At 48.9% G+C, this 15,413-nt stretch overlaps 1 protein-coding gene across 1 annotated transcript in view; it reads right to left on the bottom strand.

Annotated features, from left to right (window-relative positions):
* Nucleotides 1–15,413, bottom strand: part of CDC42BPB (CDC42 binding protein kinase beta) — a 123,194-nt gene that overhangs the window by 38,626 nt on the left and 69,155 nt on the right. The window contains exons 6-14 of the mRNA XM_025391149.1: nt 10,779–10,876; nt 10,198–10,340; nt 9,731–9,825; nt 7,672–7,838; nt 7,473–7,592; nt 5,809–5,942; nt 3,651–3,893; nt 1,685–1,795; nt 15–259 (exon numbers count right to left, since the gene is read on the bottom strand). Of these exons, the coding sequence (XP_025246934.1) occupies nt 15–259; nt 1,685–1,795; nt 3,651–3,893; nt 5,809–5,942; nt 7,473–7,592; nt 7,672–7,838; nt 9,731–9,825; nt 10,198–10,340; nt 10,779–10,876 (1,356 nt within the window). The remainder of the gene's footprint in view (nt 1–14; nt 260–1,684; nt 1,796–3,650; nt 3,894–5,808; nt 5,943–7,472; nt 7,593–7,671; nt 7,839–9,730; nt 9,826–10,197; nt 10,341–10,778; nt 10,877–15,413) is intronic.

Below are 15,413 nucleotides of genomic sequence, written 5' to 3' on the forward strand. Positions count from 1 at the left end.
TCATCAACACCTACCGTTCTCGCCTTGACTTTTCTAACTTATCTTTTAACATCAAGATTTCTTTCTGCAGGGCCAGCTGGTGGCTTTCTGAATCATGCACCTCCTTCTTCACATTTTTCACTTCGAGCACATGGGAGGCCTCACGTCTGACCAATTCCTCTTCATAAAATAAGACTTTCTTCTCCAGCTCGGATTTGATTTTGGAAATCTCTTGCTGGTGCTCTAAAGTGGCACCTGCTCCCCGGCCTCCTTGCTTCATCTGAAGACAAAGGTTAACATAAGTTGACGAACCTGTGTCCTCAAGGGTCACATTGTCCTTTCATCCCCTTTCATCCCCAGCAAGTGCAGACACCTTCCCAAGGACCGTGTATGCCTGGACTACACCAGATGATGTAGCTGACCTGGCTAACGTGATCCAGATTCTAGGGGGTCACAGCAGGAGACAGCCTTGCAGGGGGATGTGCCCGGGTCTGCCTGGGACCCTGAAGCTCTCTGCCCCACACCCTGTTCATTCAGGCCTGCAGCATTCTTCTGAGGGCTGACTCTGTGCTGGGCCCCTCCTTGTGACTGCAGTGACACTGAGGTCTCTGCTCTCAAGTGGTTGGCCGGAACTGACAGCAAACCAGTAAACGGGCGGAGGGGCTCTGCACCCCAGCCGGGTTGTAGGGAGCGGAAGGCGTGCCGGGATGGCTGGGGCGGCATCTGTAAGGTGCTGGCCTATTAAGTGAAGTGTCAGGCTAGGGGCAAAGAACAAGGGCACAGGCCGGAGTGAGGTGGGACGTGCTGGCAGTGCTTGTAGCACGCAGAGAGGCCAGTGTGTCTAGAGTGGCGGGGACGGGAGGGGTGGGAGAGGCACTGCTGGGCTGGAGCGGGCAGGAGGGTGGCTGCTGGACAGCTGTGAAGCCACGGAGGCCCTGACCGCACAGGAATGTGATCCGGCTTTGGTCTGCCAAGCTCACTCTGCCTGCTGTGCAGAGCAGAGACTCGAGGGCTGAGAAAGGAGCAAGAGCCTCAGGCACCACACGCTGAGGTCCAGCCAAGCCACGCTGCCAGAGAGGAACAGCATCTCAGGCCCACGTCCCAGAGGAAGAGCTACCAGATCACCGAGGGGAAGGGAGAGGGCAGACCCATCACATGCAGCCCACACATGAGGAGACCCAGGCCACACTATACTGCCAAGGAGATCCGCCCCCAGCCCCTCGCCCACTCGGCCGCTGCGGCCTTCCCCACTCCCGCCCTCTGCAGCCTCCCGGCCACCCTCCGGCCCCACCAGCAGGCCCTGACTGATGGCCAGTCTGCTTCCTCCCCAGTCAGCAGCAGGTTACAGGCTTTAAGGAGCTTTCCCAAAACTCAACTGCACTGAATTTAGAATACCACGACGTGAAGAAGGCTATGAACTCACGGGGCTGAAGCAGGAAATGAGATATTAGTTTCCTAGGACTTATAGTGAACTGCCTTAAACTTTTATATAAGAAAGGAAAAAAATGAACTTGGCCTTTAAAAATGAAAGCAGGTACAAAGGCAGCGGTCACACCCCCACCTCTCCACACACGGGTCTTGCCTCAACAGCCTCGGGTGACACTCAGCCTGGACCACACATTACACAAGGTGACTTCCACGTGGTGGCATCAGCAAAGATGAGCATTCCTCTCGGTTAAGGGCAGAGACCCCCGCCCAGCACTACCTTGAGGGCCTCCAGCTCGCTTTCCATTTGCTTGCAGAAGTTCTCACTGTGCTCACGAAGCTTGCGCTCCTTGGAGGCCTCAGCAACAGCATCATCAAGCTGAGCTTCCAGCTACAAGAGGAAGATCCGGTTTCCATTAACACAAAGCGAGCTCCACGTCACCAGTTAGAGCAGCACCCACGGGACCTCTACAAGAACAAGACCTCAAAGGACCTTTGTGCGTGTTTGCCCTTCATCAAATCTTACCACAAATGGAAGTTTGAGGAATACACTTCAGGGTTCAACTGGGATGGTTGGTTAGTAATAAAACAACGTTCAACTCTAGCTTAAATTGATACTTTTAAATTTCAAGAAGGATAAATTTCTTGAAATTTAAATTTCACTGATTTGTGAAAACAAGTACTTTTGATATCTGTAGAACTTGAATTCATTAATTAAATGGGCCATTTCAAACACGCACAAGAGCGAGCAGAACAGCAAACCCGCGTGCCGCACCCAGCTTCGACAGTGAGCTCTGGAGCCAAGCCCGCTTCATCTCTGCCTGTGCCCAAACCACTCGAGGGCGAATCCCAGGCGCTGTCACCACTTCCCCCATAGGTGGAATGCTAATTCCTCTTTAGGGGGATCATTAACTTCAGTTTTAACTGCCTATAACTACAAATATATTTGGGTTGCAAAATAGACTGTCTAAGAAGAAAACAAACAGGTCCTCTGTGGCTAAAGAACAAAGAGCCCTGAACTTGAAAGGAGCAGGAGGATGTGCTTCCAGGCCTTCTCATTCATGGGATTTATCAAGGAAACTTTAATAGAGTTCTAAACTAAGCACTGCTTAAAATATGTCACAGCAGAACACTCGGAATACCTAGGGTGGCAGGGGCTGAAAACCCCTGTGGTCCTGAGACGTTGTCAGGGGTGTGCAGGGCCCTTCCTTTCCTAATCAGCTATGTGTGGGAGCCAGGATTTCTTCATGTACTTTATCCCGAACAGCGCAGCAAAACAGACTGAAGAAACAGTCATGAGAACTCACCGTTTTCTATTCAGCCAGGTATTAAAAAAAAGCTAACAAAGTGTAAAAAATACCATTCTTCTTGCCAAATTTTTAAAGAAATAGTTACTTTTCATTAAACATGTTACATATGTTAACATGAAATGGGTTTTCATTGCATTAACAAAATTCTGTTTTAATTTCTGCCATGGTGCATGTTGAGAGCTGTAGCCTACATAAGAAAGCTCTCTGGGGTTGCAATCATTCCAACAGTGGCGACGAGTGCTGCGTCAAGACACTTCAGAGGCGCTCACCTCAGCAGGCGGCCTCAACTGTGCTTCGCTGTGATTTGCCTTTCATATATACATATTTTTTTTTTGAGACGGGAGTCTCACTCTGTCGCCCAGGCTGGATTGCAGTGGCACAATCTCAGATCCCTGCAGCCTCCACCTCCTGGGCTCAAGCGATTCTCCTGCCTCAGCCTTCCAAGTAGCTGGGATTACAGGTGACCGCCACCACGCCCAGCTGATTTTTTTTTTTGGTAGAGATGGGGTTTTGCCATCCATGTTGCTCAGGCTGGTCTCCAACTCCTAAGCTCAACGATCCAGCCATCTCGGCACCTCCCACAGGGCTGGGATTCCAGGCGTGAGCCCCGCACCCACCCGTGATCTGCCTTTCTACTGCCACCTGCCCTGTGTGGACTTATTCACATAAGCCAGGCCACATCATAGCACAGTATAAACACCCTCTATTTACTTAAAAGGGAATTAAAGAAAATCAGCACCACAAGAACCTTATTGTAACTTCACCGATATTGAGGGACGAGAACAACAAAATAAATGCTCAGCCCATCAACTTACTTGGCTCCACAGAAAATTTCCAACCCCTTTTATACTAACGCAGCCCAAGATTCCAAAGACGTTTTATAAAAGTCACACAAAAGTCCAGTAGACACCATCCCTGAACCATCCCCACAGCCACCTCTTTCCTGAGCTTCTCGGCTCTCCGCATCTCCTGCCGCATGGCGTCCACCTTCTGCGTGGCCACCTCCATCTCTTCCTCCTTGTCCCGCAGCTGCCGGGACACCTTCTGCTTCTGGGCGCGGAGCTCTGCCATGCGCTCGTTCAGCTCCGAGAATTCCTGCAGGGCCAGCTTTCGCTGCTGATGGGCGTCTTTGAGTTCCTTGGCCTGGGATTTCAGCCGCTCTGAGGCTTCAACCAGTTGCTGAACAAAAACAATTACAGACGTTTTACGTTTGCCTAGCAAAGGCTTGGAAGGCTGGAGGTTTGGTCTTCCACGATACTGAGGAGTTAAAAGCGACAGCCGATGCTGGTTACAGATTAGAGCCACAGATCTGAGAAATTCCCTGCTTGGAAAAAGACCTACGCTGTGTCTCACGCCACCCACAAAGGCAACGGGAAGGCCGCCTGGGTTCAGGTGCCGAGCACCAACTGCACACCAAGAAAGGCCCCACAGGCTGGGCACAGTGGCTCACACCTGTAATCCCAGCACTTTGGGAGGCCGAGGCGGGCGGATCACCTGTGGTCAGGAGATGGAGACCATCCTGGCTAACATGGTGAGACCACGTCTCTACTAAAAATACAAAAAAAGTGCATCGTGGTGGCGGGCGCCTGTAGTCCCAGCTACTCAGGAGGCTGAGGCAGGAGAATGGTGTGAACCTGGGAGGCAGAGGCAAGATCCAAGATCCAGAGCCAAGATCGTGCCACTGCACCCCAGCCTGGGCGACAGAGCGAGACTCCATCTCAAAAAAAAAAAAAAAGCCCCACAACCACGCAGGGGCAGCGTGCTTACAGGAGGACGCCTGGCTCCGTAACGACAGCCTCTGCCCGACGTCGCCTGCAGAGCCGCAAAGCTGAATGAAGCATTTGGGCACTCAATCGGGTTCCTTCAACATCACCAAAATCCGTAAAGAACACACAGACACCAAGTGCTGAAGGTGAAGTCACAGAGAAGAACTGCATAGAAACAAGTGCTGGACAGCCTGCCCTTCGCTGGAGACTGGGGTGCGGGTGAAGAACTGCATAGAAACAAGTGCTGGACAGCCTGCCCGTCACTGGAGACTGGGGTGCAGGTGAAGAACTGCATAGAAACAAGCTGGACAGCCTGCCCTTCGCTGGAGACTGGGGTGCGGATGCTGGCTGTCACTCTGCACTCACCACACTGATGACCCTGACCTCCCTGCAGCCCATCTGGTCAACTACCTGGCAGTTCAGTCACTGTTGCACCTGCTCGTCTGAGATGGAAGTGACAAGACCCTGAGCAAGCTGGCAGAGCAGCTGCCCACACGCGGACGGGAGGCCTCCCCAGGCCTCTCCGGGCCCACTGGGAGGTACTATGACCCTGTCAAGCAATGAGGTGCCACACACCCCACACTGCACTTCGATAAGTCACTCAGGTGGATGACACCACAGATTATCTTAAGAAACAATTTGGGTTTGATACCTGGCACATTTTAGAGAACAGATCACAAACTACAGGTTCAAGGATAACATGTATCAATGAATGTATTTTAGAAAACACGTATATAACTAACATGGTGGCACCTGAACATAAAAGTTTTCCATATATTACTAAAAATGAAATTTATAAAGGAATTATGGGGTGAAATCACCCAGATTTTAACACAGGGCCTCTGCTGCAGTTCCCTGTCATTACTAAGGGGCCCTCTCTAAGAGCAGAGGCCTGGTGGAGAGAAGGGGAGGGCCTGGCTCCAGACACAGCGTGTGCTGCCACGGCCACCATGCCCTAAGGACATGAGAAGGAGGAGCTGCACAAGGAAGGAGGAGCTGCACAATGTAGAATGCAGTGGGGTGCTGCTTTCTCTGTGGGTCTGAAGTGGAGACTGGAAAGGCTGATTGTGAGGTGGATACCCGCTGTGGGCGAGGGGGTGGAAGGCACCTGCCACTGGGACCCAAGCTCTGCCAGCCGACACAGAGACTGTGCAGCAGGCAGGTGTGGCAGGGGCCCCGGGGCCACGCTTGGCCCTGGTGTCCTGCATGCAGCAGGGACAGCCCATGGGCAGTAGTCCCAAGAGGCCTTCCACCGTCTGCATGAATGTGACCTTACAAAACTCTGCAAGGTCCCGTAAGCCTTTCCCACCCTGAACCGAGCCACCTACCTTGTGCAGCTCCTCCTTCTCCTGCCGGACCACGCGGTGCTGCTTCTCCAGCCCCCGCAGCCGCTGCGTGGAGTCCTCACGCTCTTGGCGAAGCGCCACTGTGTCCTCAAGCTGTCGCTCGAGCCTGTTTGAATCTGGGTAAAAGGGGAAATAAACTGTGTTCCTTTATGTGCAGTGACTATATACAAACTTTACGTTAGCTGACTTACTGATAGGAAATTATTTAATAATTCACAACACTCTTTTCCATTCAGAGGTTTTTTTTACTTACACACACACACACACACACACACACACACACAGTGTCATGGGCAGAGCTACCTGCACACCTGTGCTGAACAGGCTCCCTAGACTTTGATCTGACAAGAATCTCCCCTGAGGACTGGGAGCCCTTGGGTGGCACACACATTCGTCTGCTCAGTCCCTCTAACCTGTGTCACCCAGCATAGTGCCTGGCCCTTGTCCTTTTTCAGTGTGCAAGAAAGGTTTATTTAGTAAGTGACTCAATCAAAGAAGTCCGTTTTTGGATCAGGACAGTGGGGTTCCTGATAGGAAACACAGAGAAGGTGAGAGATTCAAAGTGCGCTTTGCAGGTGAAGGTCAACTGCAGAGCCAACCTGTGTGAGGTTAAGGCTTAAAAGGGACTGGAGTCAGGCCGGGCGCAGTGGCTCAAGCCTGTAATCCCAGCACTTTGGGAGACCGAGGTTGGCGGATCACGAGGTCAGGAGATGGAGACCACCCTAACACAGTGAAATCCTGTCTCTACTAAAAATACAAAAAATTAGCCAGGCGTGGTGGTGGGTACCTATAGTCCCAGCTACTTGGGAGGCTAAGGCAGGAGAATGGCATGAACCTGGGAGGTGGAGCTTGCAGTGAGCCGAGATCGCACCACTGCACTACAACCTGGGCGACAGAGCAAGACTCCGTCTCAAAAAAAAAACAAACAAAGTGACTGGAGCCTTTAGGGAACTTTGAAAACCCAGGAACCACCAAGAGAAAGTGGTGACGGCAGGTCTAGCACCTACAACACCAAGGAGCAGGCCGAGTCACTGATTAAGCTTTAGGAGGAGAGCAGCTCTAGGGACTCTGTCTGAGAGCCACAAAGAGGAAAACTGTAACAGAGAAGCAGAAAATAGCCAGATAACGTTCAGATAAAATATCGGGAATTGATTCTAGCTGGTGACTATAAAATAGTATCATTAGAACTGAGCCAGTTGGGGCTGGGCACGGTGGCTCATGTCTGTAATTCCAGCACTTTGGGAGGCCAAGGCGGTCAGATCACCTGAGGTCAGGAGTTCGAGACCAGCCTGGCCAACATGGTGAAACCCTGTCTCTACTAAAAATACAAAATTAGCCGGGCGTGGTGGCACATGCCTGTAATTCCAGCTACTTGGGAGGCTGAGGCAAGAGAATCACTTGAACCCGGGAGGTGGAGGTTGCAGTGAGCTGAGATTGCACCACTGCACTCCGGCCTGGGGGACAAAAGTGAAACTCTGTCTAAAAAAAAAAAAAGAACTGACCAAAATTTCAGAACTCTAAATAAGCTTGCTAAAGCCTAAGCTTTTTTTCTGCTTTCCTACCTTATGAAAAGGACTCTGAAATTCCCTTTTAAGAGGGTAATGACCAAAAACAGAGACTAAGAAGTCATACTTTTTTAAACATACCTGCTATTTTATTCTTCAAGCGTTCGATTTCTTCATTTAGCTTTTTGATTTCTTTATCTCGGTTTGAATTGCTGAGGGCCCGAGATGAGCCGTGGAGGGACTGCACGGTCTGGGTGGACTCTGAGGGATGGAGAGACAGCGTGAGGTGCAGCCTGGCCACAGCGCCCCCTCCCAGCCCCAGAGCCGACGCCGCCCTCACCTTGCAGCTTCCTGCTCAGCTCCAGCTTCTCCTGTTCCAGCCTCCGAATCCTCCTCTCGTAAGCTTCCATCTGCAGGCTGTGCTCCAGGTCCCGCTGCACATCCTCATCTTTGGTTAATGTGTTAGACTGCATTATGCTCTTCAGAGAGCCTCGATCAGAAAAACAGCTGGGAAATCAAGCAACAGGTTTTGATCTACTGAAAATTCAGCGATTTCATTAGCATTTTCAAACTTCCTGGGGTGAAACATAGTCTTTTTAAACTGGCAAACAAAAATACCCAAGAAAAGACTTTATTGTTTATGGAGCCAAAGTTAGATAAGTGACCGGATGGTCAAGGACACACTGACAAGGGCACTCCCCACTGCTGGTCAAAGAAAGCGCCTCTGCAAAGGAGGGGAAATGGCATTTCTGAATCATCCCTCACACTTAACTATAAACGCAGAACCAGAAAGCATGGATTTTGCATAAAGCAAGGCTTAAAGGGCAGCCCCAGCTCTTGTCTGGAGGTCAGCAGTGTGCACGGACCATAGAGCTTCCTCGTTTGGCCACCAACTGGCCAAGCAATCCAGACAGCTCTTTCAACCCTTCTTCCCTTGCAGGCTAAGCCACCAATTCTAGCACTGACCAGCATGCTAAGCCCCCTAACAAGGACCAGACCACTCGATGACATGCACATCCAAGGCACAGGCTGAAGCCCAGGATGGCTCTCATTTAACAGCTTAATTTTTGGGCTGCTTTAGGAGTTACTCAGATCTGCTTAGCTCTTTATGTGACAATGAAGTCAGGAAAATTTTGAGCTCCTATGCTGAGTCCCATAAAGGCACCCAGTCCCCTTCACAGAAGACCTGGTGTTTCTCCACAGGTGGTCTGAGGGTGCTGGGCTGCTCTAGCCCTGCGGGGTCGGTCAAGAGGAGAGCTCTAGGCCTATCTGGCCAAACTACAGCCATGGGCCTGGGACCGGCAAGTGTAACAAGCTCTCAGTGAGCTGGGATGTACCAGAAAGGTCAAGAACCTCTGCACTGGCAGCTGGTAAATCAATATGCCCACCCAGAAAGCCTCCTGCGGGCGGGAAGACAGCAGCGGTCACTTTGGCTTATGGGCTGTTTAACCCTGGCCAACAGCAGCAGTCACTTCGGCTTACGGGCTGTTCAACCCTGGCCTCTCACACCAAAAGAGATTTCCTCCAAGCTAAAGTAGAAATACGGGGATGTCGGCCGGGTGTGGTGGCTCATGCCTATAATCCTGGCACTTTGGGAGGCCAAGGAGGGCAGATCATGAGGTCAGGAGATCGAGACCACCCTGGCCACTATGGTGAAACTCCATCTCTACTAAAATAAGATTAGTCGGGCATGGTGGCGGGCACCTGTAGTCTCGGCTAATCAGGAGACTGGGGCAGGGGAATTGCTAGAACCCAGGAGGCAGAGGTTGCAGTAAGCTGAGATTGCGCCATTGCACTCCAGCCTGGGCAACAGAGCAAGATCCCGTCTCAAAAAAAATAAAATAAGATAAAAAAAGTATGGGGATATCTCCCTCTCAAGACATTTTCAACTGTGGTTCCAGTTGCCAGAAGACGCTGGGAATTAGATTCTGTGGCACAGTGGGAGCTTCCATTGTCTCATTTCACCTCCCCCACCTCCCTTTCTTCCTAACCCCTCTCCTCTCGGCCCCAGTTTCCTTTTAAAATAGAGGTGGACCATCTCAGGCGACACAAATTTGCAAAGAGGCCCATTTGGGACAGGAGCCCACGGCACACAATCCTTACAAAAGGCAGCAGAGTGCTCTGACTGAAGCCAGCTCTCAGCTGAGTGCGTGCGGCAACTGTTCCGCCTGCTGCAGCCACCGACTGGATCAGAGCTAACCCTGCCAATGGTGGTGGCCTATTGGTCAGGGGTCGGCAAACTACGGCCTCTGGGAGAAATCCTGCCCGGGGCCTGTTTTTGCACCATCATGAGCATGAACGGTTTTAGTATTTTTAAAGGGTTGTAAATAGAAGAACATACAACAAAGGCCATGAAACCTNTGTGGAGGTGAGGAGGGTAACCCGTGCTCTGGTTATACCGTGACGGGATGGTGTGGAGGTGAGGAGGGTAACCCATGTTCTGGTTCAGACCTGTTCTAGTCACTGGAAGACTGGAGTGGAGGACAGCACCTGCCTACCAATTAATCAATATGTGGTCAAGACTTTTAAAAACAAGAGACTGGCTTTGTGGAATGAAAACGAGCAAATTGCATTACTCCTTATAAAACGCTGTCAACTGAAGCCAGTTACATGGGTTCTTCTACTACTGCTTGAAAATCCACTAGTAGGAAAGAAAGGGATTGCTCTCTTTCGGGAAAGTATTTTATGTTAGACCTTATGGTAAGTGCAGGTTTTAAAGAAGAAAAGACTCCAAACATGTAAGAACAAAACTGCAACAGTGGCCACAGACGCAGTGAAAGCAGTTTGCTGGAAGCAGCTGCCAAAAGGGTGTGAGCAGACCCGGGACTGCCCCCATCAGGCTACTCAGCCATGCTGCTGGTCTGACTGTGTGGTGGAGACCACAGGGGCCTGTGGCCCGAGCCTGAGTCTCCTGGTGACAGCCGGTCCGGGGCAGCCTCTTGCTCTCCCCTGCTGGCGGGAGTGTCAGCCGGCCCCGTAACACTGAGCACCAGGACTCTGTTTCTAGGTCTACAACACCCACAGAGAGGAAACCCCTAGCAGGAAGTTACCTGCCCAAACACAAGTGAGAAAATACAGTTACATGGTTAATGCCTGCCCACCCGACCAGCCTGGACAGGGCACTTTAAGGAAGAAGCAGAGAGTGCCCTCGATCTGCTATAGGACTGGCATGCTTTTAGCCACCTTGGGATTGAGGCAACCTGACAACTCCCATTCTAAAAGGCACACATATTATTTTCGTAAACATAAAAAGCAATAAAGATGCTTTCCAACTTAATTTTTATTTGGGAAACGAAACTCCCCAAATAGAAAATTTCAACTATCTCCAAAATTGATTCGTTTTCTTAATTAATGTACTTGGTTTCTTCATTGTACCTCAAATTGAAAACTTCCCTTCTAACAACAAGCCAAACCCAAAACCAAATGGAAAATCTCCAACAAAAATACCTACAGTTCCATCATCATTCATCTTCAAACATGATCCAAAGTCAGCCAGGCGGATATGACCATTCACGTCCAAAAGGACATTGTCAGGTTTAATGTCTCTGTTAGTAAAATAAATACACAAATTAACCATCTCCATGCAACACATTAGGTAGGTCAAAGCCCTTAACTCGTGGTGATCAGATGAAGAAATGCTAATATCCTCTTGTGAACAGCTGTCACCATCCAGTACAAATGCCTCTGTGTGACATTTATCTGGCACAATGGCGGCCGAAGTCATATCACTGCCCCTCGTTTAGTCCCCAATTACCTTGGCGAGGCCTTGTGACGATTCCTACTCGTCTTCCCACCCAGCTAATGAACCCCTCCTGAGCATCTCCTTGGTCCCAGGCACTGCTCTCTAGCCCACCCACCTATGCAAGTGACAACGCTGCCCCTGCCTTCATGAAGCCTGCACACGAACTGAGGTGTGGCAAACACAAATAGGCACTGCTGTCTCAGGCAGGCTCACATGGTGCAAGCTCTGTGCTGAGTACCATGGAAAACAGGAACAGGACAAAGGGACGGAGGGACACACGTGGAGGGAGCTGGCTGGTGGCTGCCACACAGAGAGATGGCAGTGGCCAGACGAGGTCCAGGAGGCAGGTGGTGATCTGGGGGAAGACTGCTGCAAACCGCCCCATACCCCCAAAACTGCACTTTATAGATGAAGACATGGAAGCTGAGCCAACTGCCCACAGTTACAGAGCAGCGCGTGCTGGAGCAGGAACATAAACACAGGTCTGTCCCACTAACGCCTGTTTCTGAACTACTTTCTGTGCTCCCAAACACATGTGTGGGTGCGGGGCACCTTGGAGCATGAACGCTTTTTTCTGGCAGAATAAGCTTACGTGACTGAACAGTATGAATGCTAACAAACTTTAAAAACAAAGAAAGATGTTCAGCAAAAGACAAGCACAAGTATGTTCCCAGAGGCACTACTTGTAGCAGCCAAAAGGCAGAAACAATCTAAATCTCCGCCTCCAAGAGAATGGGTAAGTAAGCTAGGCTATACTTGCGTGATGGACGCCACACCCCAATGAGAACAGATGGGTACCAACTACCCCAGCCACATGAATCAATCTCACACAAACATGGGCAGATGACAATTCTTACCTCAAAACCAGAAACAAAAACACAAAGCAAAAGAAATCCTAGCATATAACACTCCAAACTGAAATAAAATACCCTCAAATAAACATTCAGGAATACGAAAAAGAAAACAAAAACAAAATCCCACAATCACACACACACACACACACACACACACGGCTAGGTGCAGTAGCTCACAAACTATAACCCCAGCACTTTGGGAGGCTGAGGCAAGAGAACTGCTTGAACCTTGGGAGGTGGAGGCTGTAGTGATTGTGATTGCACCACTGCACTCTAGCCTGGGCGACAGAGCAAGACCCTGTCTCAAAACACAAAAACAAACACACACACACACACACGCAAAAACACGCACATGCACTCACTAGACAAAAACGTGCAGAAAAGAAGAGCTGATTTAACTTAGGGAAGAAATAGAAGAAACATAAAATCTTATCAGAAATGAAGATCAAATTATAAGAGGTCCAAACAAGAATAAATTGAAACAAAAATCTAATGGAAAATTGAAGAAAGGGAAGAAAAGATCTAGAAGAATAAAATGAGGTAAAGAAAGAAGGAAAAGCAGTCAGATAGGAAGCAGCTAGAGGCTGATGTGGGAGACAGGCAAAGAAGGCCCAACAGGTGCATAACTGGAGTCCCTGAAAGAAATCAAAACAAAACATGACTAACATCTAACTGCAATCCAAGAGAACTTTCCAAAAATTAAAAGAAAAAAAAAACCCTGAATCTAGAATGAGAGGGCCCATTAAAGATTAAAAAAAAAAAAAAGAAAATATCAACGTCCTCTTTTTTGAAGCCAGCCAAGTTGATACTGATGTTCATATGATAAGAAAAGCCAGAAAAACCCTGAAGAGTGAGCTGTGATGGGGGGATCAGGCCCAGATGATTTCAAAACACACTACACAGCCTCCCTAGTTAAAGCAGTGTGGTGCTAGTGTGTGCAGAGGCAGAGAGAAAATGGAATAGAGTAGAATGTCTAGAAACAAACCAACTACATAAAGAAATCAAGTACAGGACAAAGATAATACAAATCACTGGGGCAAAGATAGACTTAATAAGTTGGTGGTGTGACAACTGGAGAGCCATTTAAAGATAAAATCAGGGCCAGGCACAGTGGCTCCTGCCATCCCATCACTTTGTGAGGCCGAGGTGGATGGATCACAAGGTCAGGAGATCGAAACCATCTTGGCTAACACAGTGAAACCCCGTCTCTAATAAAAATACAAAAAACTACCGGGCGAGGTGGCGGGCGCCTGTAGTCCCAGCTACTCGGGAGGCTGAGGCAGGAGAATGGCGTGAACCTGGGAGGCGGAGCTTGCAGTGAGCTGAGATCCGGCCACTGCACTCCAGCCTGGGCGACAGAGCGAGACTCTGTCTCAAAAAAAAAACAAAAAAACAAAAAAAAAACAACCCCATAAAATTAGAACGCTTCTTTGTGCCATATATAAGAACAAACCTGAAACAGACCCAAGATCCACACGGAACAGACTAACCTATATGAATGAAAAACTAAAAATACTGAAAAACAAAACAAAACAACCCCTCCCCCGCCAAAAAAAACCCAACACATGGGTTTTCTTTTTCTGGGGGTAAGAAAAGGATTTCTCATTCAATTACATACAAAAATTTTTAAAAATCTGTGTGGCAAAAAACCACAATGAACCACATCAAAAAACAAATGGCAAACTGGGGAAAAATATTTGTAATATATATCACAAATGAAAGGCAAATACTTCTTTAAGAATTGGGGGAAAAAAGCCCAGAAATCCATAAGAAAAGGGTAAAACCCATGAAACAACTCACATAGGCCTGCACACAAAAATACAAACATGATGGTCAACATCACGAGAAAGGTGAAAAAGAAAACTACAATTGTATACCATCTCTCACCCATCAGAGGGCAAAAATACAAAAGTCTGAAAATACACGGTTGGCAAAGCTGCAAGGAAAACATAAAAACAAATGAAGAAGCAGGCTGGGTGTGGTGGCTCACGCCTGTAATCCCAGCACTTTGGAAGGCCAAGGCAGGTAGATCGCCTGAGGTCGGGAATTCGAGACCAGCCTGACCAACATGGAGAAACCCCATCTCTACTAAAAATACAAAATTAGCTGGGCGTGGGGGCAGGCGCCTGTAATCCCAGTTACTCAGGAGGCTGAGGCAGGAGACTCACTTGAACCCGGGAGGCAGAGGTTGCAGTGAGCTGAGATCGCACCCCACTACACTCCAGCCTGGGCAACAAGAGCGAAACTCCGTTTCAAAAAAAAAAAAAAAAAGAATGAAGAGCTCCATGAATTGATATAGAATGATTTACAGGATACATCACTGAAGTTTTTAAAGATGCAAAGCACACATCTAGCATACCATCTTTTGCTTAACAAAGGAGAAACAAGAAAACGTTTGCACGGAAGACAGCAGAAGACAGCAGACTGGCTACCGATCCTGGGTTGCCGGCGGAGGTGGGCAGGATAAGGAAGGGGCGACCGCTTCTCTGAGTACAACTTCATGCAGTTTTGGTGTTTTGGAAGCATGCTAACATCCTACACAGTCAAAGAATAAAACTGAATCAACAAAGGCGGAAGGGAAGTCTAAAATGGAAAACTGATTCAAACCAATGAATCCAACTGTATTTCAAATAAATAACAACAGTGAAGGGGCAGCTGGGGTTAAAACAAAACAAAACAAATCTAAGTGACTTATAAACAAAGAATTACTGCAGGCGAGGGGTGCAGTCCCAATGAGATGGGGGAGAACTGCACACAGACCCAGAACTCTTTTTGGCAGGTTTGTTTCTGTGATGGCATGGGCAGAGCAATTCTAAAGCTATTTTAGACACATCACAGGACTGAGCAAGTGAGTCCCTGTACCAACATTGCTGGGAGTCACAGTTTCAGTAGGAGGAAGACAAAAATCTGGAAAGGGAGGAAGCCAAGAAGTTAACTCGTGATTCCCGAGTATGCACAGGTAGACGCATGTGTCCATGAACGTGCATATACCTCTGTTACTACCTCTGTGCACTGAGGGGCCTAGAAGCAGACAACCCCATAGTAATGCGCACGTGCAGCACCCAGAACTTGGTCTTCAAAGCCGCTCCCCACTAAAAGGCCTTGAGCTCTTCTGAGAAACAATGGAGTGGGGATAGAAGGTACAGGATGACAGAAACTAAGGACATCCCCAAAAAGTGACGAGGCACAGCGCAAGCACAGGAGTCAGCTAGAATGCCAAATATGGGCCAATTTCAGCACAAAAATAACTAAGATAGTGAATTATAAACCACCGCGAGAAAAAAGGATCCATGTATCCATACTGATCATAAATAGACCAACAAGCAGGGAGAAGGGAGGTGCTTCCTTAGAGCAGAAAGCCGGATGATGACTGGCCAGTGTGCTGGGTCTGGCGTTTGTAAGTCAGTTTGCAACCATGCAAAGACTGGTCCAGGCAAAAATCGTTAGTGGATACTACACCTTGGGAGGAAATTTTAAAGAAGAAGA

Source organism: Theropithecus gelada, chromosome 7b (genome assembly GCF_003255815.1).
Source record: "Theropithecus gelada isolate Dixy chromosome 7b, Tgel_1.0, whole genome shotgun sequence".
Classification (NCBI taxonomy): Eukaryota; Metazoa; Chordata; class Mammalia; order Primates; family Cercopithecidae; genus Theropithecus; species Theropithecus gelada.